The sequence below is a fragment of the Leuresthes tenuis genome, unplaced genomic scaffold (genome assembly GCF_036924035.1).
Source record: "Leuresthes tenuis unplaced genomic scaffold, fLeuTen1.0.hap1 SCAF_4, whole genome shotgun sequence".
NCBI lineage: Eukaryota > Metazoa > Chordata > Actinopteri > Atheriniformes > Atherinopsidae > Leuresthes > Leuresthes tenuis.
The window spans coordinates 24,291,104-24,306,809 of record NW_027325358.1 but is presented as its reverse complement, the minus strand read 5'-3'; the positions used below and the strand labels follow the sequence as shown (position 1 = coordinate 24,306,809).

The following is a 15,706-nucleotide window of genomic DNA, read 5'->3' as shown; positions in this document are numbered from 1 at the left end:
GGTATTTGGGTAAATGTTGTTTGGTTGTGTGTTTAAGTTGTTATCGATGGGTGGAGAGGTGAGGAAGTGAGGTGTGCCATGAATGAATGGGGACGAAATTGAGCAGATGACAGAGAACAAAAGACAAAGAAACATAAAATGAAAACAAAACACTGGAGAACAGAAGTCTTATGTACAAAAAAAAAAAAAAAAAAATCGACCCTGCGACTAGAAATCGAGATGGCCGAACAGAGATACTGAATGATGGGGGTCACATCCGTTTGGCATAAATGTTTGATTAATGAAAACGAGTGAATGACTTCAAAGAAATGCAACACAAAAACATTGACTAGAGCTGACATACAGAAAGATACCCGCCCGTAACTTACTTGTCCTCACAGGCTACCGTAGCCTCTGTGATCCGTGTTGGAGTTTTCGTGTCTATGTGCAAAACCTCTGGCTTCTTACCTTGTTTTGACTGAACCTCTTACAGCCCTCAGATTGGTAGCCAACAAATAAAGCGTTGCTGTCAATCATTGATGGAATTCTTGGCACTGCACACCAACCAGCCACAACATTAAAACCACTTATAGATGAGGTCAAAAGCATGACTCAAGTCCTTACGACCTTGGTTCCTGTTATTCAGTTATTAATTGATTAGACACCGCCAATCGAAACACTGGCAATGTGTAAATAAACAGCAACATTCAGACCCTTTGGAATCAATCTAAATAAGACAATATTACGATTATTGTGTTTACATGAGTTGCAGATATCCATGTCACTCAAAATGCAGCATTAGTCTACTTGGGTTTCTCCCTCGCCCCAAAAGCACGTCTAATTTTTCTTTGGCCTTCCTGCTTTTGTAAGAATTGGAGTTGGAAGTCCAAAACAAGCCCAAAGTCCCAAATAAGAAGGCGTACTTGGCATCTCTGGAGCCTAGAGCATGTGTCAAAAATGATTGCTCATCTCAAATATGACCTTATCTGGGTTAAGCTAATCAGAAAATGCTATTTGGATGGCAGCTAATGCCTGTACACGGTGCTACAAAAAAAATCTAATTACACTTTTAAAACACGTTTTAACACTTTAGTCTGACAGAAGACACACTTGATCAAATGTTTTCAAAGGCAGACGAACAGTTGGGAGTCGAATCACAGCTGCACGTATATGTTCATTCTCACTGAAACAGGCCGAGGCACTCTGCTCGTTCTTCAAAGCTCATGCTGCAGGCTTTGAGCCAGAGAATAGGGCATATCACCACCTATCGTAGCTGAAATACTATGGTCAACACAAGAGAAGTCTAACTCACAGGCTGAGTTGCACGATACTAAGATTATATATCTGTGAATTTAAATGTTATCTTTAATGCAGAACAACCCCCACCCGCACCCAAGATCTTAGCAGATGTTAGTAGCATCTTCCAGCAGGACATTCTGGTGCTCCGTACAGAAAAAACTACTCCGGCGCGGCTGAAGGAACAGGTCGTTCTTGCAGCATGAGGCGGGGCCTACATCATATTTTCAGCAGGTGGTTTTAATGTTGCAGCTGATCTGTGTATGTGCAAAATACAATGTCTGAGGTTAAGCTGGGAGAGCAGATACTCTAATCATAAGTTTGTTGAAACTTCAATCAATCCTGAGATCAGCTTAGGTCTGGATTCCTGATGGCCCTTTTTGACAATGCAACATGACCCTCTTATAAATATCACTTTATGGCACCGAAAGGTTTGGAGTTCAGATTTGGATGTGTGTGCATTTGAGGTTCAAAATCTGTTTGGATTTCAACACTTGCATTGTCAAAACTGAAACCCTTTTTTCTCTTTCGCTCAAACAAACACACACAGACGTACCCAAACTTTGACACTGTGCAGTGCGCGCAGTATACATACGTGTCTGTGGAGTGTCAATGGACACTTCGTTAGTATACGCCCCAATTCCATTTTTACTCTTGGCTGCCAGTTGGAAGGTGTAGGTTGAGAAGGGCTTCAGGTTCTTCAACAGGTAGGAGGTTGTGGGCTCAAAGCTCACTTTCCTCTGAAGAGACGCAAAGACAAGCGGTACTTTAACACTTAACGGTCAGATCAGATTATTTCCACCCTTCCTTTTAACCTATTATGATCTAACTTATTAGCCCAACAAAACCGTCCTCACAGCCACCGTCCTTACCTCCTCTGTGTCGTCCACCTGTCGGTAAACCAGTTCATACCCTGTGATCTGGCTGTCTGAGCCACCCTGGGTTGACGGGGCCACCCAGGACAAAAGGATACTGGTCTCAGACTTCGCTTCACCTTTAAACTCTGAAGGTTGGGATGGAACTGTAGAAATGACGAACAGGAGGATTTCTCAATCTTTTTCTCAGGGTGATAACTGCATACATTTTTCAGCAATTGTTTCCTCTATTTCACCTCCAGTTTTGGCTATAATCTGCAGATCCTGGGACAAAGGTCCGTCTCCTACAGAGGTGAACGCCAGCACTCTGATGTAATAAGTCTTGTTAGGAGTCAGGTCCTGGATGGTGATGAAGTTGGCGCTGCGCACCATCTGCTTCTCCCACTGCGCAACACAGTCGCAAAACACCGTATTCAAACTTATGCATGACACATAGATACAAAACTGGTTTTCATCTGTAAAAACATGAAGGAAAGCCTTGTTTGACGACATACACACCTGGTTGACTGGCAGAGTGTTGTCAGAGGTGTAGTAAACTCTGTAACCAACCACCTGACCGTTAGGTTCCTCTGGCTCATCCCAGTGTATCATTGCTGTTGTGGCGCTCAGCATCCGACCAATGACCTGCAGCAAAAAGCATGAGAATAAGCAGCTTAGCACATTTAAGACAATATTCAAACTAATACAACTGTTACTGCAGTCAGAATGCAAGGCAGCAAATCACTTTCAATTACAGCCGAGCTATAAAACGTAACACAGCTTCATCCCGACCTGTCGAGGAGGCGAGGACGGGGCCTGCTCAGCCGTGCGAGCCTCCACCGCATCGCTGGAGGGGCCCTGACCAATGGTGTTGACAGCTGCCACCCGAAAGTCGTAGTGGGAGTAAGGGCTGAGGCCGCCCACACTGTAGCGCGTTGTGGCTATGCCATCAATCTCTTTGTAGGGGTCCTCTGAGCCTTTGGCACGATGCTGAAGGAAGTGGGAGACAACAGGGGATGGGAGAGGAAGCTCAATTTTCGCAGCATTATACAACTCAGGAACAACTGAGACATATCTATAGCTTTCCCTGTGTGAATAAATACATATAAACTGTGTAACACCATGCTCTTAGCTACTAACTTAAACCTGTGCCATGATATAGAGGGTGAAATGTGAGCGTCGGTGCCTTGCCTTCTGTAAATGGAGCCTTTAGTCAGTACTATTTAAGTAATTCAGGTTTCACTCCTACATTTAAGTTCAAGGCTCCCTCTGTCACAAGACACCAGATTTCAAACGAGCAGATTGAGAGCGTTTATCACCATCAGGAGGGACAGGAGGCTCTTTTCTTTTAAAGCCCTACTTAGTAACTGAGTCGGTTAATAAGACTTTATGTTGATATAAAACCTAGCGCTTTAGCCATTTTTACATTCTGTGTCTCAGAAACGTGTGCACGCTTGCAGCAGCACTGTGCAGCAGCACTGTGCAGCAGCACTGGGCTGTAGAAAGTGGGCACGTGGTTACGTGTCTGTCACACTCACCTGTATGACATAATAGGAGACAGGTTCAGGGTTTCCAGAATCCCAGGTGAGAGTTATGCTTGTTGCGGTTCTCTCCGTCACCATGGGGGCGCCAGGAGCCTTTGGCAGAGCTGAGGAGGAGAAAACCAGAAGGAAATCGCATCCATTATCATATGAAAAAAAACAAAACAACAACAGAGACAACAGCATTGCGGTACTTTAAACTCGTCCTGTGTGGAAAAAACTGAAAACAATCAAGGGGATAAAGCAGCTCAGCATCAGAGAGATAAGGTGGCTATAATCTCTGCACAGCAATTAAAAACTAGTGAAAAACAATTAAGGGGAAAATTAGTCTGACAACTAGACAAAACAAATCCAGTCACTTCAGAAACTTGTTATCTATAGCTTCCAAGGCATTTTAAACACAAATTAAACACTGTAAATACTGACTAACGACAGAGATTTACTATGAGATTAAATTGTATTTAATTCAAACAGCAGCAAATTATTCTGTAGCCTGTGTTATCAGGAGATAGAGGGAAAGAATGCTAATCATTTTAACGATAGTCATCTATCCATCCATCCATTTTCTACACCCGCTTCATCCAACTATCCCAGCAGTCATTGGGCGAGAGGCAGCGTACACCCTGGACAGGTCGCCAAAAGGCCCAACGGAACCCACCTTTCACAATTATCTGCGCCACTGCTTCAATCACACCGAGCGTCGACATGGCGACGCAGGTGTAATTGTTGGACTGGCGCACGTCGGTCAGTTCCAGCACGTTGCGACCAATGGGCATGTCGTCCTCAGGCGTGAGGTCCTCTGCTCCCAGCATCCACTTCACGTACGGCATGGGTGAGCCTACCGCCACGCAGGTGATGTTGACGTTCCCGCCTGGCATGATTTCGCTGTCAGATGGGGGGATTGAGAAGCGAGGGGGAACGCGACGTACTGGACCAAACAGCAACGAGGGCAGGAAGGCAAGAGGAGGAGGAGGGGGGGGATTAGAAATTCAAGATTGTGCAGAAAGGCAGAGAACAATCAGAGTCTGTATACAGTCGGATGAGCTGTGAGTGGAAGTTTTACAGCTCTCAGATTAGACTGCGAGCATGCAGGCAGTCTGGTACAACACCACCCGGGTGCATGTTATATCAAAATGTTTTATTAATGCCGTTTTAAAGTGTGCACGTTAAATATTACATGAGCCGAAACACAAAAGATACAAAAAAACAAAACGTCACATCAAACAGACACACACACGGGGAAAAACTGCGTAGAGTGTATTTTAATGGAATAACCTGGACAAGAAGGTTTAAACCTCCAGAACCAAATGTAACCAAACAGCCAAGACACACGGATGCAAGAGGAGGTTTAATGAGAGAAAAGAGACTCAAAAGAGCCACACAGTCGCTGGTGTACCAACCTTCTCGCAGCTCTGCAGTGAGAGGCAGGGCAAAGCACGGCAGGAGGAGGAAGAGGAGGAGAGAAAAGGAGGGGAAACGGGAAAAATCAGAGAGACAGGGAGAGAAAACAAGTTAGACCACGGAGACAGAGAAAGAAAGAAATGAGGAGACAAGACAGAAAGCCATACAGTAGATGGTGAAAAGCCTTTTAGTGCAAGGCAGCTTCCACTGCCAGCTGTCTCCACAGACCGCCTGTCAAACACTCACTGAGCAACACTGCAAGATTTTACTGGCCTTGCAAGCACTGTTAGACGCACATCACTGACTCTGTCCTGTTTTCTGTTCTTTGTTATATATACATACACAGTGGACGACAAAGCTGCATGTGTGCAACCAGTTGTGTGTATGCGCTTGTTTCGTATGCCCAGGAGCTATGTTGGATTCAGAGAAGCGTGCCACAGTTTAAAAGCTATTTTTTGAGAGAGGGCCGGGCAGACAACAGAGCAAAAATGCTCCAGGATTAAAAACGTGTCCAAGACTCAAACATTTGGTGGCTGTGCAGATGAACGCGAGTGTGTTGAAAGGGCAGAGAGGGAGACACTGCCGGAGGAGGCGATAGTCCTGTCAGATTTGGGAAGAAACACAAGTCTTAAGCAGACGATAATTTGGTTTTTCTTTAAGGTCTAAAGGCTAAGATGGAGGGGCAGAAAGATTAATGGCTGGAGAGAAAGACTGAGCCCAGCTGGTATTTTCAAAATATCCTGTTTTATGACTATTAAGCTCAAGGAACATAAAGTACCGCAGGCTTAATGGCATCATATCCCTGTAATAAAACATAGAAACTCCAAAAGATTAATAGGTAGAACAAAAAAAGAGGAAAAATAACTGCACCTTCCATCAATAGATGGATTTTAAAGTTCTCTGGTCCATTTGGGTTGATGAAGGTTTCTATCTTACCTCTGACATAGAGGTTAGCTGGGGTTGAATAGCGTGTCCCATCGCTGTTGGTGGCAACACACTCATACTTCCCCTGGTCTGACTCCTCGCTCATCTCTATCTGGAGGGCGCCTGGACGGATGAAGAGAAGGATAGAAAGAGTAGAGGACAGAAAGAGGGAAAAAAAGAGCAATCGCACAGAAGTGGAAAAATATCAGGTGATTTGGTAAAACAAACATATCCACAGACACATCAATGTAGGGATGGTAAAAATCTCAGAAAAACTTATGAGTCTGAGGGAGTTTTAAGCAAAGGCGCTTGCCTCGCTGTGCGAGGAGCTCGAGGCTATAAAGGGAGCCAAAATGTGTCATGAGCAAGTTTATACCACTGCTGATAAGAATCTGCCCCAAACATGGGTCAGTTTCCTGATATAGAAGTGAGAAGAAAACAAAAAAAAAGACTAAAAGGGAGGTACAAAGCCTATAAAAACAGAGAATGTCGTCTTCATGCGAGGCAGAAACACACAAACCAAGCAGAAAAAATATGAAGAAATCCAGTCACAAATACAATATTTAAAAAAAAAAGAAAAAAGAAAAAAAAGACTGTGCTGAAAATTGAGACGAGATATTAGGGAGCAAATCAGTTTTTTTTTCAAGGATAAAAGTTGACAAAGACGTTGCCATGGCAATAAGATATCCCCCAACCCTTTGCGGATCCACCAATGGGATCAGGAGTGTGATGTCAGTTTAAAACACACCCAGTAAGGAAGTGAAGACATCAATCAAGCTCCATCAAGGCCAACAAATTGAAAAAAAAAAAAAAAGGACGACATACGCAAAGCCTTGGGAAGAGACGGACCCTTTCTTGCTCCCTGAAAATAGAAAAACTGTCAAAAAAAAGGTCAACCAGAGGTTCTTTAAATATGGTGTGGTAAGGCAAAAAAAGCGCCCAGAAAAACTTTATCAAAAAAGTGGTTGTTTGGGGCTTTTTATTGGCAATGGAGGAGAAAAGAGAAAGTGATGGTTAAAAAAAAACCATGAGGGAATGTGAGTGTGTGCGTGAGTGCTCGGGCTGATGTATTTACATGTGAGTGTGAGCACACTGAAATTGTGTGCCTGAGTCTTCGCCATCTGGACTAGTCAGGCGGAGCAAATAACAGCTGGGAGGGAGAACAAAACTGGGACGTTTGATTGGGCAAATATAGACAAGGTAGAGGGAGGGGCTGGGTCAACCTTAGGTCGAGACCATCAAAAAAAAAAGAAGGAACAAAAACTAAAAGAAAGTCAGTTCATCAAAAGACGTAAAAAAAATAAAAACGATAAAAGAAATTGAAAAAAAGAAATTTTATCACCTCAAACTAAGCGGCCAACAGAATAAACCCAAGTTGTAAACACACCATGCTTTTGCACTGGAAACAAATTAGATATAAAATCTTAAATGACACAAACAGATGGATAGAGAGATCACAATATGGAGAGGGAGGAAGCAATGGACTTCTGGGCTATAGAGTGAGTGCTGAGATGGAAAAATATAAGGATGAAGAGAGGATAAAAGATGAGAAAAGGGGAGGTGGTAGTCATAGTATGATGATAAGCTGGCTCAACCCCAATTCCTCCTCTGGTGCCTACTGCAGATCTGAAGCAGTTGGATGAGTATTACCAATACGGCAGAGTCCTAAAGCCCATATTGATAAACCCACCAGCAACTGCTCTTCAGATCTGGGAGACAAGTAGGAAGCAGGGGTTGAAAAAGATTCAGGCCACTGTGTCATGTTGGTCCTCCCAGCAGTCTTACCTCGTATGGGCGTGCCACCTGAGTGGGCAATGAATGCACGAGATTAGAGAAGGAGAAGAAGAAGAAAATGTTAGTACCACAGAAGGAGAAGGGGATCGGGGAGGGAGGGACTGGGGGAGATAACTTGGAGAGGAGAAGAATCAAATTAGAGAGAAAGACTCAAAATATAGATCCTTAGAAAGTGAGAAGAAGAGGAGGCATAAAAAAAGAAGACAGAATAAATAAAGACAGAATAAGCCTGAGAAGAGAAAAACAGATCTTAGATAGAGCGACAGACAGTGAAAGAGCAATAAGGAGATGGGTTATTGATTTGGTTTCATTGACTTGCAGCAGGGCAGATGTGCCTCTAGGAGTAGAAAGAAGTCTCTAAGAGGTTGACTGGTTCACTCTAAATATGTCCTGAAATGTGAATATTGTAGAAATATAAATGAAATGTATTCATTTTTGTTCCTAAAGAATAAAATCCACCCTCCAATACTTTTCTGTTGTAGCTGTGAAGGCAATTAGGTGTGCAGTACTTGACTGAGAAAAATGGGACGATAAAGTATATTATATCACATCGTATGACCCTGTATTCTTTTCGTTCGACTTTCTGTGTAAATTTCCCTCATTACTCAAGCATCTGCTATTCTTGGTTAACGTGCGGCTCGTATATCGGAGCTCGTGGGGATTTATTCGGCTCTCGCTTGGTCCATCCCAAATTATTTTCCCCACAACGGCTCTTAGAAACTGTTGCAAAATAGAGAGAGATGGGAGAGAAGCAGGAAATGTTAGGAGATGCGAAACAAGAAGAAACCAGAGACTGTCCAGGTCTGCTTTTGTCTTTAACAGTTTATGAGACGAGTAACTCGACTTACAGCCCCTAATCACTCGACTGAGCTCAAAGACTGAAAAAAAATCATTGCAAGCATTAAAAATCTTTGCATGCAGAGCAGGACCTATAAAGGAGAATATATGACAGATGAGGCAACAGCGATCTGTGGGAATATATATCGAAGAAGCAAAAAAAAAAGGATTATTGGGACTTCCGTCAACAGAGAAAAAAAAAGCCATTGTGGCTCAATCAGGGTGTATAAGTGAGTTTCCACCATTCTGAGATTTAAGTTTTGATTGTTGTTGGCATCGATCGCATCTACTGTGGCCACCGTATCGTAAAAAGGTTTGTGCCAGTCAAATCGCAAGATGTCGCATGAATACCTGCTCGCACGCAGCCAACGTATAAAAAGCAAAGTGAAGAAAACAGCGGACGAACCACCGTGGTTAGAGGGATTGTGGCGGGTATTTCAACCCCTTCATTTCAAAATGGCCAAAAACCCATTAAAAACATCCATAAAGATGAGTGCAGAGGGTGGATTTTTTTCTTTTTTTCTAAGCTTTAGTACACCTATCTAAGACGAGGTCATTCCTGCTACACTGTGCTGTAACCAGGTTTCTTAGGATACACACATTATAGTGTACAGTCAACATCTGGTAGCTTGAAGCCTGGCCGCCATTGATTGATCTCCACTCCGGCTCCACCACAGGCATACCTAACAGCTATCTAGAGCTGATGGCTGATGGCGTATTGACTGGTAACTCTATACAACAGAGTGGAGAGATTAAGTGGGTGAGTGAATGACAGAATGAGTGAGGAAGAGAATAATTGAATAAGTGAACGAGTGGAAAAGTAAATAGGTGAGTGTGAGGAGAGAGTTATAATTCTTTGGGTGTGGAAAAGCTGCAGGTGCACAGGTGAGGGTGAGGCCAAGCTACCTCTAGGGTGACACAGATGTGTGTGCGTGTCCTGGTGTGTGTGTATGTCCTGTTTGTGGCGTCTGAACTTTAACCATAGCAACGTAGAGACAAGTGTGTGAGTGTGTGTTTGTGTATTATTGTGTGTGACTGTTAGTAAAATGCATGCCATGCATTTTAATAACACTGCAATGTGTGTAAAGGTGAGCAGTAGCAGCAAGAGCAGCAACATTAGTGAGTAGTAAATAGAAAAGTGGACAGTGAGGGTGTGGGCCTCGGAACAGAAGCACTTACCAAAGGACTCTGTGGTTAAAAAAGATACAGAGAGAAAAGAACAGCATAGACATGGCATTATAATCGGACCATTGGTTGCACAGATGTGTTGACTTAGTTGAAACACCTTAAAAATGAAGCAAAACTCAACTACACAGGCCTAAGTAGCACTTAAACAAAACATAACAGTTATTTTTTTCATCATCAATGTTTAGGAAAAACTAGGCCAACATACAACATATCTAACACTATAAACTGTCACACAATTTTATTTATGGATAACAAGTTTAAAAAAACGGGATCCTGAGGAGGGCGTTGAGCCACGTGGTATTAAGATAAATAAAAAAAAGCAAGGACAAAAAGCAAAGAGGTTGTGATCCATAAAGAAGCAGGATAGTAGTGCGTCAAATCGCAAGAAAGGGGGCTCTGGGTCTACAGTTGGTCCCTGGAAGCAAAGGGAGGACCAAGGAGGGGGGGGGGACTTTATGACAAGTTGGGATTTTACACACTACTGCGGCAAACAAAGACTGACTGAAATGCATGGGATAAGGCCTTTTCTGCTGAATGCAACACTTTCTGTTAGTGTATTTCCTCATGTAACAAAAAGTGCAATTTCAGGAAGTCAATTTCACATCCAAACAAGACAGTTTCCCAAAAAAACGAGAAAAAAACAAATTGTTATTTCAGTGTTTAGTCACAGCAGTGAGCTACATTAAAGAGGCCATTCCTTAGATACATGCCACCATCACCGTCATCTGTGTCAACCGACAGCAGAGAAATTTGTTGCATCTATGCTTGCCAGAAAGATTTTACAATGCGAAAAAAAACCAACTGGTCGTGATGGTGACTTGCACAGGAACTCCTCAGAGACTCTGGAGAAAAGTTAGGAGTTTACAACAAAAAGTTTGCCTTGAGGAGTTCAGAGGGGTTGGCAACCATACACAGCCAACTTATAATACAGCAGCAGCAGCAGCAGAGAAAAGCAGCTGAAAAACACAGCCACAGACCACGGCAGGAGGAGGGTGGGTGGGCAGTAAGGAGAGGGGTGAACGAGGGCAGGAACAAAAAGATATATTTTGGGGGCAGAAAACAAAAAAGATGGGTTCAGTGGGACAGACAGGGAGAGGGTAGAGGGGGATAAACGCAAAGGAGGAGGGAAAAACACCCTGAGGGGGAAACAAAAGCTGGGAGTGAAGGGAAGGAGAGGAATAAAAAAGCTGGTTACCTGAGCGGAGCTGCTTGATTCGTCCATTGTTATTGGACGTGTTGACCGGCAGGAAATCCTTGAACCAGGTAATTTCTGGGTCAGGGTTGCCGCTTGCAGCACAGAGCATGGTGGCGGTCCGAGAACGCTCCACCACTTTAAGCTGGGGACCCATGTCAATGGTGGGGAACCCTGGGGGCAGCTGGTCCTCTGGACAGATGAAATACAACAGTGAACCTGATGGGATCGAGCAGGAAGCACCAGCCGGGCGGACTTCCCACCACAGCTACTGCACACCAGGTGTTTGACATGTATTCACATCAAAGCATTTCACCCTGAATGGTTTTAAACACAATTATATATGAAAGTAGAACCTTTTAGTTATTGGAATTACTGCTTACAGCTTACTCAAACTGGTAAGAGACAAGTAAGAAATACACACACTTAAGTTGGTCCTCGTAAGCTCCTGCTCTGCTCTGACTGTTCACTAATTGGCTCTGCGTCTCCATTTTGCACTTTTCTTTTTCAGTGGTCATCAGACCATTCAAATGGTCCCAAAAGCTCCAAATAAAGAATTAGATGACCACTAGTTCTTGATCCCTAAAATAAAAGTGGCATCTCTCCTCTGCAAAACAGGGGTTGAGCCAAGTGAAAGGGCCATGGGAATAAATTTGGCCTCAGTTAATAAACTAGAGCATAGATCCAAATCTGGCCCGTAGTGTAATCATATTTGGCCCGTGAGAGAATACCAAATGTCAACTAGAGCAGGCCTGCTGGGAGACAGCGCATGTACTGTTAATACTACAAATCCCAGAATGCTCTGCTGGTGCATCAATCAGGACCCACAAGCAAGTAAAACTTCCTCAATTATAGACATTTTTTCAGTAAATGTCAAGGCTGGCCTGCGACTTTGTCCAAGTTTTTCATTTAGGCCCGCTGCCTTTTTGAGTTTGACACCCCTGATCTGGAGGATCTGCAGGCTCTCAACTCAACCGTGAAGCAGATGGGATACAAGAGCAACAAAGAACAAGAAACTGAGGCTTTAGCGGACATGAGCTCCTCCAATGGAGGACCTCTGCTGTGACATCCAAACTCTGCACTTTGAACTTTTGAAAACAACTATCCAGGGTGGAGGGGAGGTGTGATAAAAACACTTTGGGCTCCTTGGTACTAACTGAGTCTCATCTGCAGTCACCAGATCTCAATCCATTACAGTGCCACTGGGAGGTGGTGGAACCACAGGATTTGCATAATAAAGGGGTTGCCCACAAACCTGCATCACCATGCTGAATTAATGCCACGAGGCATTATACGAGATCTGAGGGCAAAGTGGGACTAGAAAGGTGCAACTATCAAAAAGTGCACAGTGCTGTTCAATTCCCCCTTAACACAAACAGAATACAAACGAACCTCCTATGTGCCCATTTAATGCACGAGCCAACAGGGCATCCAAATCTACGAGGATTAGAAAGAGCAGAATTCCCTGGCTGCATCCAAGTAAACACACCCGTCTGTCTCTGCTCTGCACAGCACAGACCACAGATAGAGGTCAGCAAGCTCATTGAAACCTGAAAAGGCTGAGATTTAGCACAAACAGTGACACCAAACAGGTTCAGTTACTCCTCCAGTGCCAGTGTTTTGAAGGGAGATGCACGAGTTGAATCTAAATGAACCTGAAATCCACAAATCTGTGTTGCATCAGGCTGGCGACCAGAGGCGAGACTTTTCAAGAAGCAAATAGTGATGTCAAACAGATTAAGCACCAATTCACCCAACCCGACAAACTCACTGGAGCTTAAGTCAAAGAATGTTCAAGTGAAAATCAAACAAATCAATAACAGCCCAGCTGCACTTTCAGGAGCTTTCACACAACACTCTGGAAGTTCTCCTGTTGATTAAGATTGAATAGGCACGTCAAATAAAGACATGTCCACTGGGAACTGCATCATTTTATTATGGCAAATCCATTGTCAATTCATAGACTTCAATGGCAATTAAATCAGACATGCAGAATCGCTCCAGCGTGACACAGGAAAATCAAAGGCAGTGGGCCAGCTTCATTCACCTGAAGAGCGAGATTTAAGGGAAGGGAGGGGGCGGTGCTTTGCTGAATTAGATGACAAAAGACTCAAAGAAAAGAATACGTTTCCTGTTTTGGAATCAAATAGGTACAGAGCGAACCCATTTTAAAAAATGACATTCATAACCATCCAGAAGTCTGCACTTTGAAACGGCCTCGTATAATATCAGATTCCAGAGTCATCCATAATTAAGTACATCAAGACTGACGTGATGTGGAAAAGTCCAATGAGGAGGGAGCGTGCGTTCCTGCATGTGTTTGTGCTGCAAATGATCTAGAAGCAAGTCTATTTTAATCCCCCCCTTTACCCAGAATCCCCTGTGACTTCAACTCTCTCCACGCCACAGAGTCTCTTTTACGGGAAATCCTAGTGCTGAACCTCACCAAGGAGACACTAATTCTGGCAGAAGCACATCGAACTGTAGCCAACGAGTCGTGAGACTGTGGCATCAATGAGTGCATGTGTGGCCTTTTAACAGCTCCGGTTTCAATCAATCACGACGCCTGACAAATGGAAACATGGACATAATAAACGAGCAGAACAAGGCGAGAGACGTGTTTGTGTGAGCGGTCGCGTCCGAGAGGGGGAGCGGCCAAAGAGGGCGAAAGTGCGAAAAGACGAAAGACAAGACGAGCACAGACCGGGACAAAGGAAAGATCGACAGGAAGGAAAACAGGACAGAACAAGAGAGAAATAGACAGGGAGGGAGAAAGAGCACGAGGGACTTCTACAGCATAACAATCCTGATTCACTCCGCTTTCATTATGCAAACACTTACTTCAAAGACAGCCCCTTGTAGGCAGGAATAATGCATTCTTTTTCATCTACCTGGGGTGGGATACTGCGCTGAACAGTGAGGGTGCGCAGTTAAAATGCTGCTCCCTAAGGTCATGCATTTCTCTGTCTCTCAAAAAATAAAAGAGCTGTAACTGCGCATCTGCATGTAGAAGTCTCACAAACGCAGACACGGGCACATCCCGGGACCAATGATCACTGACACTCGTGTAGCACTGGAAACAACGTTCAGGCGTTTTTCATTTAAAGTTGACAAGCTGTTAATTGACGTAAGTGAAAGTGAAAGCTCAGTGATGCACACGCACGTTCGCGCACGCTATGCAACCAGCCTTCCACAATCCATCACAGGGACAGGTGTGTTTGGCAGAAAGTATGCGTGCCTACGTGAGACAGCGCTGCTGAACCGGAACAGCTCAGAACCCCCTGAGGTCAGGGCAGATGTGTAACCCTGCTCTCCACTGTTGATGGCGCCTTCCGCACATCACAGTGTTTCATTTGGACTTCGCCACTGTGAGCGATCCAGATCATTTCAAAGCTCACGGAAAAGCCTGGGCTCCCAGTCAGGGGAGCTGCTGTGTGAACATTGTCCTCTTTATATAAGACTCAAATTATAATCCACACATACTGCTGGCTGCCTTCATCATCTGCCTGGAAGACTGCAAGCCAAGTCTGCTCTTCCAATCATGTGAAACTAAGGAACGAGCTGGCTGCTGTATGGCAACCACAAGTGTGCAGAACACGTGCACCTGCGAGCAAACTTGTTTCTGGCGTTCATGATTGACTCAACAGTTAGAGAAAAAAAAAAGAAAGGGTAAACAGAATAGATAAATCAAAGCCCGTCATCACAGCTAAAGCGGATCTGCAGTTGATCGCACTGTTGTGGAGGAATTCTGGCCCACTCTCCTTTGTAAGACTGCTTCACTTCATTCAGGCTTGTGGGCATTTGTTCACACAGCTGTCTCATGGTCCCACCACAGCACTTCAGTCAAGGGCTGTAATCAAACAAAGAAATTCTTGGTCGACTGAAACCCTGAAATTTCGACTAAAAATCGACTAATCGGCAGGCGGAGGGCAAACTGGAGTCTGACGGCTCTGATGGCGTTTTGCATCACGAGAATCTGCGCAATATAATAGTCCATGATTGTCGAAAATACACTGATATCAGCACAAGAAGGCAGTTAAACATAAAAGGCAATTCAGGGAAAATGATCTTTATTAAACATCCCAGATCAAGACATGGGCAAACGTAATAAAGCTGTGCATTACTGCAATACGTTTGGATGATGGAGGCTTAACATCCAGCGTGCTCTGGGTGTATCTGAGGGATGCTGCCGTTGTTGCGGGTGGGTGCGCCTGCAGTTATAAAACGAATAAACAATTATTAGACTAAAATATTGAAAATTCACTGTAAATGGAACGCTCAAAATAAAAATAAACCACTGGACGTTGAATAACATGGACGTTCTTCTACCTACCTGTCTCTAGTGGGTTGGGCTAATCCTAAATAGTGAAAACAAGGGGGGTGTTCTCTGAAGACAGGCCTGAGAAAAGGTGTACTCTGGAAATACCCCCATTAGCACTTGGTACTTTCTTCCTGTTGTAATTAACCATAGACTGTATGAAATTAACAAGGCAAAAAATCGACGAATCAGAATTTTGGTCGACTATTAGTCGAGCAGTCGACTATGACTTTCCAGCCCTACATCAGTCAGGTTCAGGTCGGAACTTTGAGTGAACCTTTGCAGCGGTAGGTTTGCATCTTTGCTTGGGATCACTGTGCTGTTGCATGATTGAGTTTTGGCCAAGTTTTAGCCATCGGACTGATGGTCTCAGTATGACTCT

At 44.0% G+C, this 15,706-nt stretch overlaps 1 protein-coding gene across 1 annotated transcript in view; it reads right to left on the bottom strand.

Moving 5' to 3' along the window:
- ptprdb (protein tyrosine phosphatase receptor type Db) overlaps nt 1-15,706 on the bottom strand; it is a 170,138-nt gene that overhangs the window by 34,442 nt on the left and 119,990 nt on the right. The window contains exons 9-20 of the mRNA XM_072383343.1: nt 11,010-11,198; nt 9,806-9,814; nt 7,781-7,798; nt 6,008-6,118; nt 5,071-5,082; nt 4,329-4,598; nt 3,668-3,777; nt 2,922-3,119; nt 2,649-2,774; nt 2,387-2,534; nt 2,148-2,296; nt 1,871-2,015 (exon numbers count right to left, since the gene is read on the bottom strand). Of these exons, the coding sequence (XP_072239444.1) occupies nt 1,871-2,015; nt 2,148-2,296; nt 2,387-2,534; nt 2,649-2,774; nt 2,922-3,119; nt 3,668-3,777; nt 4,329-4,598; nt 5,071-5,082; nt 6,008-6,118; nt 7,781-7,798; nt 9,806-9,814; nt 11,010-11,198 (1,485 nt within the window). The remainder of the gene's footprint in view (nt 1-1,870; nt 2,016-2,147; nt 2,297-2,386; nt 2,535-2,648; nt 2,775-2,921; nt 3,120-3,667; nt 3,778-4,328; nt 4,599-5,070; nt 5,083-6,007; nt 6,119-7,780; nt 7,799-9,805; nt 9,815-11,009; nt 11,199-15,706) is intronic.